Raw genomic sequence first — 13,196 nt, forward strand, 5'->3', positions numbered from 1 at the left:
ATGTCCGGAGAGGCGCGAGCAAAGACTTCCACACGTTCAAAAGTGAGCAGCCACACGAACATAAAACCTAGGGCGCCCGGCAATGAAGTAATAAACCAGATCAACGATATAAGCATCCCTGCGACTGATGGTGATAGATCAAATAATTGCTTATCACTCGTTGTGGTTGGGGCACGCGTTTCTTGGTTCGGCTTTCAACCTGAGACGCTACTAGGGTGTCCAGACAAGCCGCGCTGGACGATCACCAATGCCCTGTGCCGATCTCGTCCAGACCCTTGATTCTAGAACGATGATGCGGGGTGAAGCCTGGCATGATCTGGCCGCTGGATGGAAGAGGGCTCGTACAGTTTTTTTTTTTGAATAGTGAGTTACTTAAGGCGTGTCTTCCTTCTCCTGCAGAGATACCGAATCGGGCATCTCGGCGCAATTTATTTGAGTTTGAAAAACGAGTTGACAGCTCATTTTGGTCCTTGGATGGACAGGTGATGACTTATTTACTCATGGCATTTTCTGACAGTCCGGTTCATATAGATGACAACCATGCATGCGGGGAGATAACCAGGGTCTAATGGAAATAAGAAACAACGGAGATTTTAAATCTAGACAACAAACTGTATATACCAATAAATATTCAAAGAACCCTACTACGAGGAAGCCTGCACAGTGGCATTATTTGCGGCGCGCATCAGCAGCATCATACAGAGCCTGGATATCGGATTTCCACTGTTTCTCGTCCACTCGCTTCAGGCGACGGTCATAGGTCATCAGGCCATTGACCTCACCCTCAACATCGGTAGTCTGCGTCCAGACGCCACCACTGCAAGCGAAGAGCTCCACCTGGTCGCGGAGCTCGCCGAGCAAGACGTGGCTGCGGTAGTTCCACGCGTCGATAGATGTGTCGATTTCGTAGGTCTGGTTGATTGTCACGATGGCCTCCTGGACGTTCCACAGATGCTCAATGGAGACGTTGTTTCCAAGCCCACCGAACTCACCCTGGAACCCGATTCGCGTGTCGTCGTAGGGGCTCGAGTCGATCGAGTAGAAGGGCGAGCCGCACTGCGGGTTGGCATAGTGGTGGTTATCGCTGAAGTCGCCAGCGCCATGGTCGAACCAGCCCGTAGTCGAGTCCACCAGCCGCGTGGGATCCAGCGACTGGACCAGTGCGGTCAGCCCGAACTCTGGGTAGTAGTCTGTGAGCTGGCCCCAGCCCTCGTTATAGATAATCCAGACTGCAACGCTAGGGAAGCTCTTGTGCTGGTTCACCAGGAGCGTCAGCTGGCGGGTAAACTCGGCCTGCTGCGTCGCGTTCGGCAGGATGGTGGCCCCGTCGGCCGTGGTCTGGAGCGGACGCATGGCAGGCATGTCCTGGATGACGAGCAGACCTAGCTGGTCGCAGGCCTGGTACCACCGCTCGTTTTCGACCTTGATGTGCTTGCGAACCGAGTTGAAGCCCAGATCCTTGAGCAGCTGCAGATCGTACACCATTGCCTCCTGCGTCGGCGGCGTGTAGATGCCATCAGGCCAGAATCCCTGGTCGAGAGTGCCGAACATGAACACAAACTCGCCGTTCAGCAGCGGGCGCACAACACCGTCGACGGTGCCCTTGGAGATAGTGCGGAAACCAGTGTAGCTCTGGATCGTGTCCGAGCCCATCTTAACGGTGACGTTGTACAGGTGAGGCGAGTCAGGAGACCACAGCTTCGGTGAAGAGACCCTGAACTGGAACGGGCGGTTCGAAGGACCGCTGTGAGTCGCGATGACCTTGTCGTTCTCGTGCAGCGAGATCTCGACGGGCGTGCTGGTGTTCAGGTTCGAGCTGTGCACGGTGACGTTCACTGATGTTATTAGTACTGTGAATGCGCATTCAATCAAGAATGTCAGCTCTTACCTTGTCCGTGCATGTCAGCCGCCAGGTCCAGTTGCGTGATGTAGTTCGCCGGAGTGGACTCGATCCATACACTCTGCCAGATTCCACTGCAGGGAGTATAGAAGATGTGGCTCGGGTGGAGCGTCTGTTTACCAATGGGAATGACATAGTCGCCACTGTCCGTGGGATCGTGCACAAACACGAGTCTATACCACCTGATCAGTTCTTGTCCGTGTCGAATTTTCCGAGCCACTCACAGTTCATTGTCCTGGCCGAACTTCACATAGGGAGTCACGTCGAGCGTGAAGCGGAAGTAACCTCCGCGATGGAAACCCGCCTGCTTGCCATTGACAAAAACAGTGGCTTCGTAGTCCACAGCCTCGAAGTTGAGCAGAACCCGCCGGCCCTTCCAAGAAGAGTCAACATTGAACGAGTTCGAGAACCATGAGTACAGCGCATCTACAGCTTGGATTCCTACCCGTGATAACAAGTCAATATCAAGACCAACACGCTATGGCAGATACGAAACATACCAGACAAGCCACTCTCAAGGCAAGACGGAATCAGCACTTCCTGGCCGAGGTTCTGACCAAAAGGTGGGCTCTGAACGGCATCGAGACTCGACGCATTCTCGTACTGCCACACGCCATTGAGATTCTGCCACTGGGAGCGTTCCAGCTGCGGGCGCGGATACTCAGGCCAGGGATCGGTGCCAACTTCGTCCGTCCACGGCGTCGTCAATGGAGGTGTCTTGAGGGTGTATCCGGAGCTGCTGCGAACTTGCTTGGGAGCGCTCTTTTCCGGGAGTGCAAAGCCGGTGACTGCCAGCAGTGACACAACAAGGCTCCTTGCTAGATGCATGATGATGTCTTAGGACCGCAACAATATCAAGAATGAAAAAAAGAAATTAACCGGGGCAGAAACCAGGCAGTCCAGCCTCGGACTTAAATACGTCCATCGGACGGGATCGACCTGGTACGGAACCCTTGCTGGGCCAGGATTCAATGCGAAAACGAGGCCCAGTACCCTTGTGGGCATTCATTCTTCCATGCATAGTCCGGCTTTCTTGGCCCGTCGGACTGTCTCCACCGGGGCTAGACATAACAAAGCCCCGCCGGGGAGGGCCGTGGGCACATACTACTGACTGCACCGCACGAGGTGCCAGTCCGTGTAGCCAATTGTTTGGTTGTCCAGCATTGGGAACATCGGGTATAAGGCGTTGTTGATAGTGGAGATACCGACTCGGCCGGGTCCATGCGCATTGCACTGATCCGGACGGATCTGTAGAAATGCAATTGCACTGTTGATTATTGTATCTCCAAGTTCCCACTTATGTATCCATTTAATATTGCATTCTTTCAGACACACTATTCCAGCCTATCGAAGGCGCCAGGAACCGTGCCTGTCCCAGTGTTGTGCCTCTCCAGGGGCCGATCGACAACAATTCGGAGCGGGTGGAGACAATCTGAACCCAGGGCCAATGAGTGTACCGGATACTCAAATCGGCCAGTAAACTCCGACTCAGCATGCGGAGAACCAAAAGACACGTTCTTTCCGCCCTGTCGCCATCCAAGGTTCGGGTCTTCGGTTCATCTGGTTCCGCGCGCGTGTGTCCGCGGCCGAGACCTAGCTTCTAGGCTCGAGTGTCCCAGGATTAGAAATCTCCCAGGATTAGAAATCAGAGAATTTTTCTTCTTCTTTGTCAAAGTATTTTTCCGGGCATATGTCGAAGGGGCAATTGAGCCCTCGTTGTCTCTGGTCTCTGGGAGGTGGCATATTTTGCTATTCAAAGAAGAAGAATACGAGTGGACTCCAAACGGGCTTGGCGCGACGATCGCCGTCTTTCTATTGGGTCCGCTATGACTAGTTTGGGAATGGTGATTTTGAACCCACTTAGTACACACTTAGTACTCCTTCCTGCGCGCGATCGGCGCACGCGGGGGGATTATTGTATGGCTCTCCAAGGTCTGATGTAACATTACTTGAACAATAGACTGCGGGGAAGTGGAGCGGTAAGTATATGCCCGAACCCATGAAATTCTCGAGGTGTAGTCAGTTGTACGTTCGGGTTTGTACCCGAGATGATCGCGACACGACCACCAAGACACCAACAGGAAGACAAAAAGGTGATCAGGGGAGACTACCCGATTGAGGTGCGGCTCCAACGATCCTATCTATCAATCGAACACCGGCCCCTAACCAACCTGGTGTGGCGGAATAATGAATGAGGCTGCGCTGCCTCGTCTCATACATCAACAACAATGATCTAAACGGGCACCCCATCTCTCGCTGCCCCATACTCTTTCATTGTCCAGTTCCCAAAGCAAGCATGCTGGTACTCGGCGTTGGCCAGACTTTGTTTCTGCACCTTCAAGAACGTCTCCAATTCGCACCACCCATCCTCGCGGTACTCACATGCCTCGAAGCTGGCGTGCAGCGGGATAGTGCGCTGGTTCTGGATAAAGTGCACATACTGCGTCTTGCCAGTACCACGAACATAATCATCCGAGGAAACCTTTCGCGACCGCCTGGTCGACACTTTGTGTGGTGCCGTGATGATCTCAATGTTGAGCCGACCGGCAAAGGGAACCAGTTTGCTCGTGACGAACTGCTGGTTCTTCGGCGGGCCGGTAGCAGGCAGGAAATCCGCAAACTGGGTCAGTCCGAACGCAGTCAGGACGGAGACGATGTTGGCATCGTGGGTGAATTCCAGGTAAAGCGACTGATCCAGGGGGAAAGTAACCGGGTTCGTGTCCAGAGTCATATTGGCTCCAGTCATATTGGCAGGCACATCGACGAAATGGCCTTCCACCCGCGCCAAGAACTCTTCCACCCAGGAAATACCCTGTGCCCGGCCCGTGGGACTGAGGAAGCCTGACATGGCGGCGAACTCGATGTCCTGCATGTACTCGTAGCCCTGCCACTCTTGATAGTCGAACAGCTGGCAGAACGGGCTGTAGCCCAGACTGATGGTCTCGTAGGGACAGAGGGCCTGTGCGTGGGAGGTGTCGGTCACGGTCCAGTTGTAGTTCCCGGTGAGACGCTGCAGTTTGGCGGTGCGGTCTTTCAGATAGGTCTCCGTCCAGGTGCCCACTGGCTCCTCAATCGCAACCATCATGGTCTCCCCTGATTTTGTGCATGCTTCGTCGCCCGTCACAGCAGGATCAATGGTGGCCAGGATATTAGCATGCTTCTTCCAGTCAAGACCGAAAAAGCCAGCGAGGAAGTTCTCACAACTCTCGAGCATGCGCGACTCTAGTGTGGTGCGCACAACTATCTTAGACGAATTATCATATAGGTGGCCGTAGTTGTAGTAGTTTAGGATACCGCTGTCAAAAAGCTCCTGGCGGCCTTGGGGGACAAGGATCTCCTCTCCCAACTTGTAGGTCCAGTCATTCAGGAACTCCAGTTCGCCGGTGAATACCGCGCCAGCATTGACAATGCCAGCCGCCCATGGACCCAATCCTTCTTCTGCAGAAGGATATCTGGCGCCATGGCGCTGGAGCATGTGCATGTGGGTGATGCTCGCGCCCTTGGGCAGAGGATATTCATCCACTCCGAACCCTTCAGAGGGAGAAAAGTAAGGGCTTTGAGATATCGTTAGTCAATGATGATGATTATTGAATAATGAAAAAGCCTAACCTAAGATCTCCCATGAGATGGAAGATATTCCGCCCATTGGCACCAACAATGGGCTTCTATGTCTCCAAGGGAGCATTAGGGATGTACGTAGCCTGACCAAAGGGTGCTGGGTTGACCTCTGCCAGGAAAGGAGCAGCACCGGTAGGTGTCGGGCCTGGATGTGTATAGAGTTGTTAGTAATTGAAATTAAACCAGAATTTTCAATAATAACTGACCAGCGTAGTTGTCCGGCACCGTCTGGAACCAATTGGGCTCACTGGCGTCTACAGCCGTCGCAATGGCCCAAGTGAGCAGCAAGGAGCGGAGATTCCCCATGGCAATACTATAATTTGCTAAATAGCACCAATTGACGTAGATCCTGCATCTCGTCAGACGCGACGAAGACCCTGGGTTTTATAGTCCTTCTCTGCATGTCCTTTCAATTCCCTCGGCAGCAAACTCCTGCGAAGAGACGCGAGATATTGTAGCCACCGGGAAAATCAGGCAGGGGCGCACATATGGAAAGCAATAACCATGAAGGTGCTGCACACGTGGGTAGAAAGACTGGAAAGCACTTCACGTCACTAAGCAGTAGCTTGGCTCATTTAGCGGCCTTGTCAGTTTAAGCGAAGCACTAGCACTAGTTAGCGCTCTCCACTTCACAACTTTGCCGATTTTCCCTTGCCGTGAGCCTCTTCTACCAACTACAACTGTATAGCGGATTGAGAAGATTATTGTTCTGATTGTTTTCATTTTCTCGTCTTGCCAGCATTAATCAACCGCCGCTTGGATTTATGCGCCTAGAACTCTTCATCCACATGCGAGACATGCACATTCCGATACTGTATCTCACATTCCGCATAGCTAGGGGATTATGAAATCGCACCGTTACTCACATCCAGTCTGAATGGGCTATATGTTCATATGATTCTGGACTACGAATGGATCACTAGGGTTGGTTTCGGACACCATGGTGGTGATACCCCGGCCCGAACAATGTACAAGGACCCAGGACAGAAACAGGGAGATGCTACCTCCGTCGGTGGGCGACAGTAACAGTGGAGGACCAAGATACGTCACGAACGGTGGTCGAGACTCATTTGCCATCTGATTGTGGGGTGGATGGCTTTTAAGAGTGGTGCTAGCTATGTGTTGTCGCTGAAACCGGCCGCATTCCGCGCATCCAGCAAGGCACAGTTTGCATTCCAGAGGACGGGTGGATCGATCGGCCTGTCAATCGTGCAGATAGGGCCTGGATCTGTCTGGCTATGGCGAACGCCGAGTACCCGGCAGATCGACCATGATACTCAGAGTTCAGTCTACTGACGATCCAAAAGAGGTATAATTCGCGGTATCTCTACAGCATGGCCTCTTCATGCATCCACCAACTCCAGATTTCGTGCCGGAACAATGCATTGTCGCACCCATTGCCTAATTGGGACTAGCGCCCACGTGGGAACGAGGTATACAACTCCCGCAAGCAGCATTTCTTCAAGCCAAGATGGCGATGCCAGTAGCTGCAGTGGCATACAGACTAACTATGCTGCATGGATGAACAGTATTCCGCGTGTCCGGAGTGACGACTAAGACAGCGAGACCGAAGAAAAAATCCTCAGAATCCTCATCATCATCACCTCGTGCCTGCCATCCGCGCCCGAATAGAGTCAAGCGCAATCAGGGCAGCCGCGAGTCCGCGAATTGCATCAATGACGGCCACTTGGACATTTTGTTTTCCCTTGTTCAACTGCCATTCACAGAGACTCCCTTCAGTGTTGCGTGTCTCACCTCTTTTCGGAGTTCTTCTGCTTTGTGACATCTCCCAACTCGACAGTACCCCAACCCCACTGGTCTCCATCAACCTTAACCGTGGATGAGAAGTTGAGACTCCAGCCGGAGAGAGCTAGTTCACTGTCACCCTCGGAACCAACAAGGCCTTTGTTCCCTTTATCAACCCCAGACTCGAGGGGGCGACGGTCCCGCTCGTCCCTGTTTGCATCAACGCCTCACCCGGTTCCGGAGCATACACGTTGCGGGAAGGAGGAATCGGTGGAGTCAAGTTGACCGAGGTGTGGCATTGTTCATGCCAAAAAATCGTGGGGTTTTCCGCTTCCACGCACCACAGCGACGCTCTCTACCTGCATCCGGCCCGGTCGAAGCTCACGCATCGACAAAGTTTACTTATAGCAGCCGATCTCCATGCCGTTTGACACAACTCCGATCACCCTTCATTCCTGAAGCCCAACCTCCTGAATTTTTGACCCTGACTTGACACGTTTTCACTATGCCGGCTTCCCTTTCGACGAAGATCCTCGGGCTATCCCTGGTGGCTGCCCTGGGACAGGCCCAGACAGTGTAAGTGATTAGAACTCATACCTTATTATATATGTTTACCTAACCCTTTCCAATGCAAATAGTAACCTCAAGTTCGATTATGCTAATGAGAAGGTTCGTGGTGTTAACCTCGGCGGCTGGCTCGTGTTGGAGCCTTGGATCACTCCCTCGATCTTCGACCAGGTCGGCGATGCCGCCTTGGACGAATGGTCTCTCTGCGCTACCCTCGGCCTCGATGCCTGCTACGAGACTCTGCAGCAGCACTGGTCATCCTTTATCACCGCGGATGACTTTGCTCAAATCGCCGCTGCGGGCATGAACCATGTCCGCATTCCAGTCGGCTACTGGGCTGTTGGGATCATGGAAGGTGACCCATATGTTAATGGTCAGCTGGACTACCTGGACCAGGCTGTTGGTTGGGCTCGCGCGGCCGGCCTCAAAGTCATTGTCGACCTGCACGGAGGTGAGTTGCTTCAGTTGACTATATAGCTTTCATGCTGACAAGGAACGCAGCTCCTGGATCCCAGAATGGATTCGACAACAGCGGCAAGCGTGGTCCCATCATGTGGCAACAGGGTGAGAACGTCGACATCACGAAGGATGTTCTCGCTGCACTGGCAGCGCGGTATGTTAACGATGGCGACGTGGTCACGGCCATTGAAGCTCTCAACGAGCCCAGCGTACCCGGTGGTGTGAACGAGAACGGTCTGAAGCAGTACTACTATGACGCATGGGGAGTGGCCCGCTCAGGGAGCCAGGACACCACCGTAGTCCTGCACGACGGATTCATGCCAACTGAGTCCTGGAACGGGTTCATGAGCGAGTCGACTGGTGTCTGGTACGTGATGATGGACACCCACCACTATGAAGTCTTCGACAACGGCCTGCTGGCCATGGATATCAACTCGCACGTCGGCACGGCCTGCCGCTTCGTCAACGACCACGTCCTGACCAGCGATAAGTGGACCATTGTTGGAGAGTGGACCGGCGCCATGACCGACTGCGCCAAGTACCTGAACGGCAAGGGCATCGGCGCCCGCTACGACGGCACGTACCAAGGCAGCGCTCCCATCGGCTCCTGTGCTGGGAAGTCTGAGGGCACCGTGTCTGCACTCTCGGCAGACGACCAGATCAACCTCCGCCGCTTCATCGAAGCCCAGCTCGATGCCTATGAGAAGGGTAACGGCTGGCTCTACTGGACCTGGAAGACCGAGGGCGCCCCGGAGTGGGATATGCAGCAGCAGCTTGCCGCCGGCGTCTTCCCCAACCCCGTTAACACTCGCCAGTTCCCTGGCCAGTGTTAGGTGCTGATAAACTCAGCGGCACCTAGGCGCTTTGGATATTCGGTTACGGATGTCGCGCATACAGTATGCTAGTAGTGTTTATTGCTTATCGGCGTTTCTCTCTTCATATTAAGATTGTCAACTGCGTGGCCCGCTTGCTGGCGCAATGCAGGCCCGGTTTTTCTTTAAGTTCCGGGGGAGTATGGCGTATGGTTCGGTCTTAACGATTTGGTGTTGTCCTGGTCTTCCATTAATATCGCAAATGATCAATTGGATTATTCTCTAGTATTTGTTGTGATCACACGTAGCATGTAGCTGATAAAGGGATACAATAAGCTATTCAACTCTAGTAGAAAATTCAGGCAAAGAGACATCAGCACAATGCATGCATTGGGTATGTAGCTAGGTAGAATAACACCACTAATGTTTCGTCTTTATTGCATCATGCAGATAAAAAGGGCATAAACATGGCTTTCGAGTCTAAATATGCAGCGTGATAATGCAAGGAGGGAACAAGCAGAGGAAGAACACAAAGTTTCCTCATTTATATCTCGAAATCAAAGCAACCCCAGCGCACCAAACGCCGACACCACCTCGCGATCAACATTAACCAACCACTCCTCCTGGAACCGATCGGCACCACCACAGGAAACAATCAGTTCTTGGAGTCGGTGGCGAACGAAATCGCGAATGGCAAAGCGGTGGACCACGTCCGCGGCGTCCCAGTCGCGACGACGACGGGCCTCAGGGGACTCAGGCTCATCGGAGACCTGGTTGTCGGGCGGAGCGTGGGCGGACCCTGGAGGGGCATTCCAGCAGACGAGGTAATCGGCGTTGCTATCTGTGCCGCCCTCTGACAGCTCGAGTATGATATCTGTCCAGATAGTCAGGTAGGACTGCAGATGGGCGAGGATGTAGGGCGGAGGAGGACCCGTGGCTGACGGGGGGTCTTGAAGGGCAAGGAGCTGGGTGAGTGCAAGAGCGTGCAGTTTCTTCTGGGTGACGCTGCCGATATTGTCGTAGTGCAGAAACCACTCGGCAAGAAGCCAGGAGAGAGTCTGTTCCTGGGACGAGTTGGTAGCTGTGGCGACAGCAGATGCGAAAATGGAGGGGTTGGCAAGACCCAGACGCGCCAGGACAGAGAAGTAGTCTGTTTCGACGATGCCGACTACAGATGAGGTCTTCCGGTTCGGGCCTGTAGTTTGGCTGGCTTCGTGAGCGGAATGCAGACCCTCTAGCAGAGAAGAGAGAAATGAGCTGTTGACGAGTGATTGCGAGATCACGCTGTAGGCAGCTTCACTGCCGCCATCGACGGTCTCGGCGCCACGGATCATCATTTCGACTAGGCGCGGTACGACTCCGAGTCGTTGTTTTGTGGTTGATTTCAAGAGTGCTTCGAGGGATGCTAGGAGGTGGAATCGGGTGCGGTCACTGAGCACCTCTTGAGGTGCCAGGAGGATGTAAGATTCAATGATCTGCAGTGCTTGAGGGGCACTGTCGGTTGCATGTTCGAGAATCGGGAAGAGAGCTGGGAGGAGAGAAATGATCTCTGGAGAGGCCGGTGCTGGGGTCTGCGCGACAATGGCAGACCAAAGGTCCAATGCCTCATCCAGTAGGTATACGAGAGTCTCCTGAAACACAGATTGCAATGTGAGTAGACAGTCGACAAATGAGGGGAATAACGTACCGATCCGGGCTCTACAGAGCTTTGAATGAGAGGAATAATAAGTGAGTGATATCTCACAGACTCCTGCTTCATCGCGCGTATCAGGGACGAGAGAAGGGTGAGAATAGCCTGCTTCATCAAATGTTCCTCACCAGAGCTCTCCCATAGGGGTGGCAGCAACGAGAGAATCTGATCGGAAAAGGGAGCGATCTGAAAGAGGTTAGAAAAGTGCTTGATACTCACCAGGGGGAGGGGCATACATGATCCTCGAGCTTCACGACTGCAACACGCACAGTTTCCAACAAGCCCATCTTTGTATCTGTGCTCTCAACCTCTTGAACGAGAGCCATGAGATTTTCGAGAATCGTCGGCGCAAACGGCATGAATTCCGTCGGGGAGAATTCGTAGGGGTCAAGAACATTGCGGAGTTGCCTTCCGGCAGTAATCCGAACCACAAGGTCGTTCAAGGGATCCTGTTTGTTGAGGAGGTGTTGGAAGATTTGGTAGGTAGCGTTCCTGTTCACTTCGCCTGGCTTCACTGGAACCCACTGGCCAAGAACGATGGCAACTCTCCGGCGAATAACTTTATACTCTTGGTCTTGAATTTGGACTTCGGGAACCATCGTTCGCTCCAGGAAAGCATTGAAGTCCAGGTGTTGTTCCAGACTGGCCGAGGCCAGGCCGATTGCAGAATATAACGAATCTTTCAGTAGCACATCGCGGTTTTCGGGACCTAGAATGATCATCAGAATTTGGCATGCTGGCTTGTAGCAGAAACAAAAGCTCACTGGCAAAGGTATAGAACACGCTCAGCAGTCGGGGAATGAGAAGATCCCTGAAATGGATCACAAGATCAAGGAAAAGTTTCTCCGAGCAGGAGCGAACAGAAAATTCCCAGGCGTCGGAAACTTCATCCTCTCGTTTCTCCCACTCTTCCGGCTCCTCCTCCCATTCTTGGAAGTCGATATTACGGAATCGAAAGAATTTGGTGACGAGAAGTTCCATGACATTAACCACAAAGTCATGCGTGAAAAGTTGTGACTTGATCAGCTCCACCGCCTGCTTTCGCTCCTCCTTGTCCTGTGGTGTCTGATACTTGAATGTCTGGGCTGGGTTGAAGGCCATTTTTGCACACGCTCGAATCAAGAGCAGAGCTCGAAGACCCGTCCGCTCAACCAAAGACTTTCCGACAGACTCGCTGTCGGCCCCGAGACTGTCGTACTTATCGCCAAGCTTGATAACCAATGTCCAGTAGGAATTCACAAGCGGAATGCTGTCTGGCAACAGAGCAAATGACGCGGGGTGGGTTTTGGCCATCTCGACGTGCAGCTTTGACATCTGCAACAGATGCTTCTCGATTCCTCTGTGGACAAGTTCCGGAACGTTGACGGATTCATCGACGAAGGAGAGGAATTTGCTGAAGTGCGAATGGGTAAGGACCCAAAAGTCCCTGACTTCCTGGTTTCGACTCGGGTGTTCATAGCCAGAAATGACCAGTCGCCGAATAACCTTGAGAGACACCAGGCTTTGCTCCACTGCCTCCATCAACCCGCTTTCATCCATACCACCTTGTTCCAGGATCGCGGTCCATTGATTAACTTTGTCGACGTAGATGCTTCCCAGTACATGAAATATTTCTGGCGAGACAGACTGAAGGTTTGCCCTAGTTCTCTGGATTCGTGCCGTCGATAACTCTTTGATAATCTGCAATAGGATGAGGATAGTTCGAGGCAGTTGTAGGGGATTCGCGCCGTGCTGAGTGGACGACCGGAGGGAGGAAATAATCGAGGACATCGCATCGGGCCTGAACTGGGTGAGCAGAAGTGTAAACACCAAATACTTGGTGACATACCAGTCATGAGGGAACTCGTAACGCATAATCTTTGCAATCATCAACGAATTGTGAAGGGCGAGCAGCTGGGTCGGCTCAACGATTCCCGCTTCGAGTGCCCGCGTCTTGATCTTCTCCTTTTCCTCCTTTTTAATAGCATGTGCCGCCGTCTTGCGCCAGTATTTATCAATCCCATTCTTCAGCTGAATGATCGCGAGATATCGGACTTCGTTGGGCACGGAGTGATCGAGAAAGACATCCTGGAGAAAGGAGTAGTACATGGGCTGTTTTTCCCAGTTCTGAAGCTGCTGGGTGCCCGTCTGCACCTGCTGCTGGGTGGCACTTGCTGCAAGCACCAGGGCATTGAGGACATTTTGCGGGCTGAGCGGATTGGCCTCGCCAGACACCTCGATGGTATGGTGGACCATGGCGGGGGGGCTGGTGTTGTCGAAGTTTCCCAGAGGGACTCAGTTCAGGTTCCGGGGCTACGGAGATCAGGAACGAGGTCCGTGGATTTAACACTTCTCCATAGACGGCGCAGGTGGTGAGTTGTCGCTCCCCTTGCAAAGACCGAAACTCCCCTCAAAGTAGCGGAGA

At 53.1% G+C, this 13,196-nt stretch overlaps 4 protein-coding genes across 4 annotated transcripts; 1 reads left to right on the top strand and 3 right to left on the bottom strand.

Moving 5' to 3' along the window:
• Window positions 1-669: 669 nt before the first annotated feature.
• On the bottom strand, window positions 670-2,728 carry N7510_002183 (glycoside hydrolase family 2 protein; the record flags this gene model as incomplete). Its single annotated transcript, XM_056974110.1, has 4 exons — window positions 670-1,835; window positions 1,889-2,073; window positions 2,125-2,341; window positions 2,401-2,728. 4 exons carry the CDS (start codon window positions 2,726-2,728, stop codon window positions 670-672), a joined length of 1,896 nt encoding a protein of 631 aa, XP_056839227.1.
• A 1,405-nt stretch (window positions 2,729-4,133) lies between these two features.
• Window positions 4,134-5,824, bottom strand: N7510_002184 (histidine phosphatase family protein; the record flags this gene model as incomplete). Its single annotated transcript, XM_056974111.1, has 3 exons — window positions 4,134-5,454; window positions 5,597-5,663; window positions 5,725-5,824. 3 exons carry the CDS (start codon window positions 5,822-5,824, stop codon window positions 4,134-4,136), a joined length of 1,488 nt encoding a protein of 495 aa, XP_056839228.1.
• Window positions 5,825-7,769: 1,945 nt separating this feature from the next.
• Window positions 7,770-9,123, top strand: exg1 (glucan 1,3-beta-glucosidase; the record flags this gene model as incomplete). The annotated part of the gene is given in 3 exon segments (XM_056974112.1): window positions 7,770-7,838; window positions 7,853-8,282; window positions 8,333-9,123. 3 exon segments carry the CDS (start codon window positions 7,770-7,772, stop codon window positions 9,121-9,123), a joined length of 1,290 nt encoding a protein of 429 aa, XP_056839229.1.
• A 536-nt stretch (window positions 9,124-9,659) lies between these two features.
• On the bottom strand, window positions 9,660-13,027 carry N7510_002186 (putative importin 11; the record flags this gene model as incomplete). Its single annotated transcript, XM_056974113.1, has 4 exons — window positions 9,660-10,733; window positions 10,790-10,978; window positions 11,029-11,501; window positions 11,557-13,027. 4 exons carry the CDS (start codon window positions 13,025-13,027, stop codon window positions 9,660-9,662), a joined length of 3,207 nt encoding a protein of 1,068 aa, XP_056839230.1.
• Window positions 13,028-13,196: the final 169 nt, after the last annotated feature.

The sequence above is a fragment of the Penicillium lagena genome, assembly GCF_028827675.1.
Source record: "Penicillium lagena strain IBT 129212 chromosome Unknown utg000001l_segment0_segment0, whole genome shotgun sequence".
NCBI lineage: Eukaryota > Fungi > Ascomycota > Eurotiomycetes > Eurotiales > Aspergillaceae > Penicillium > Penicillium lagena.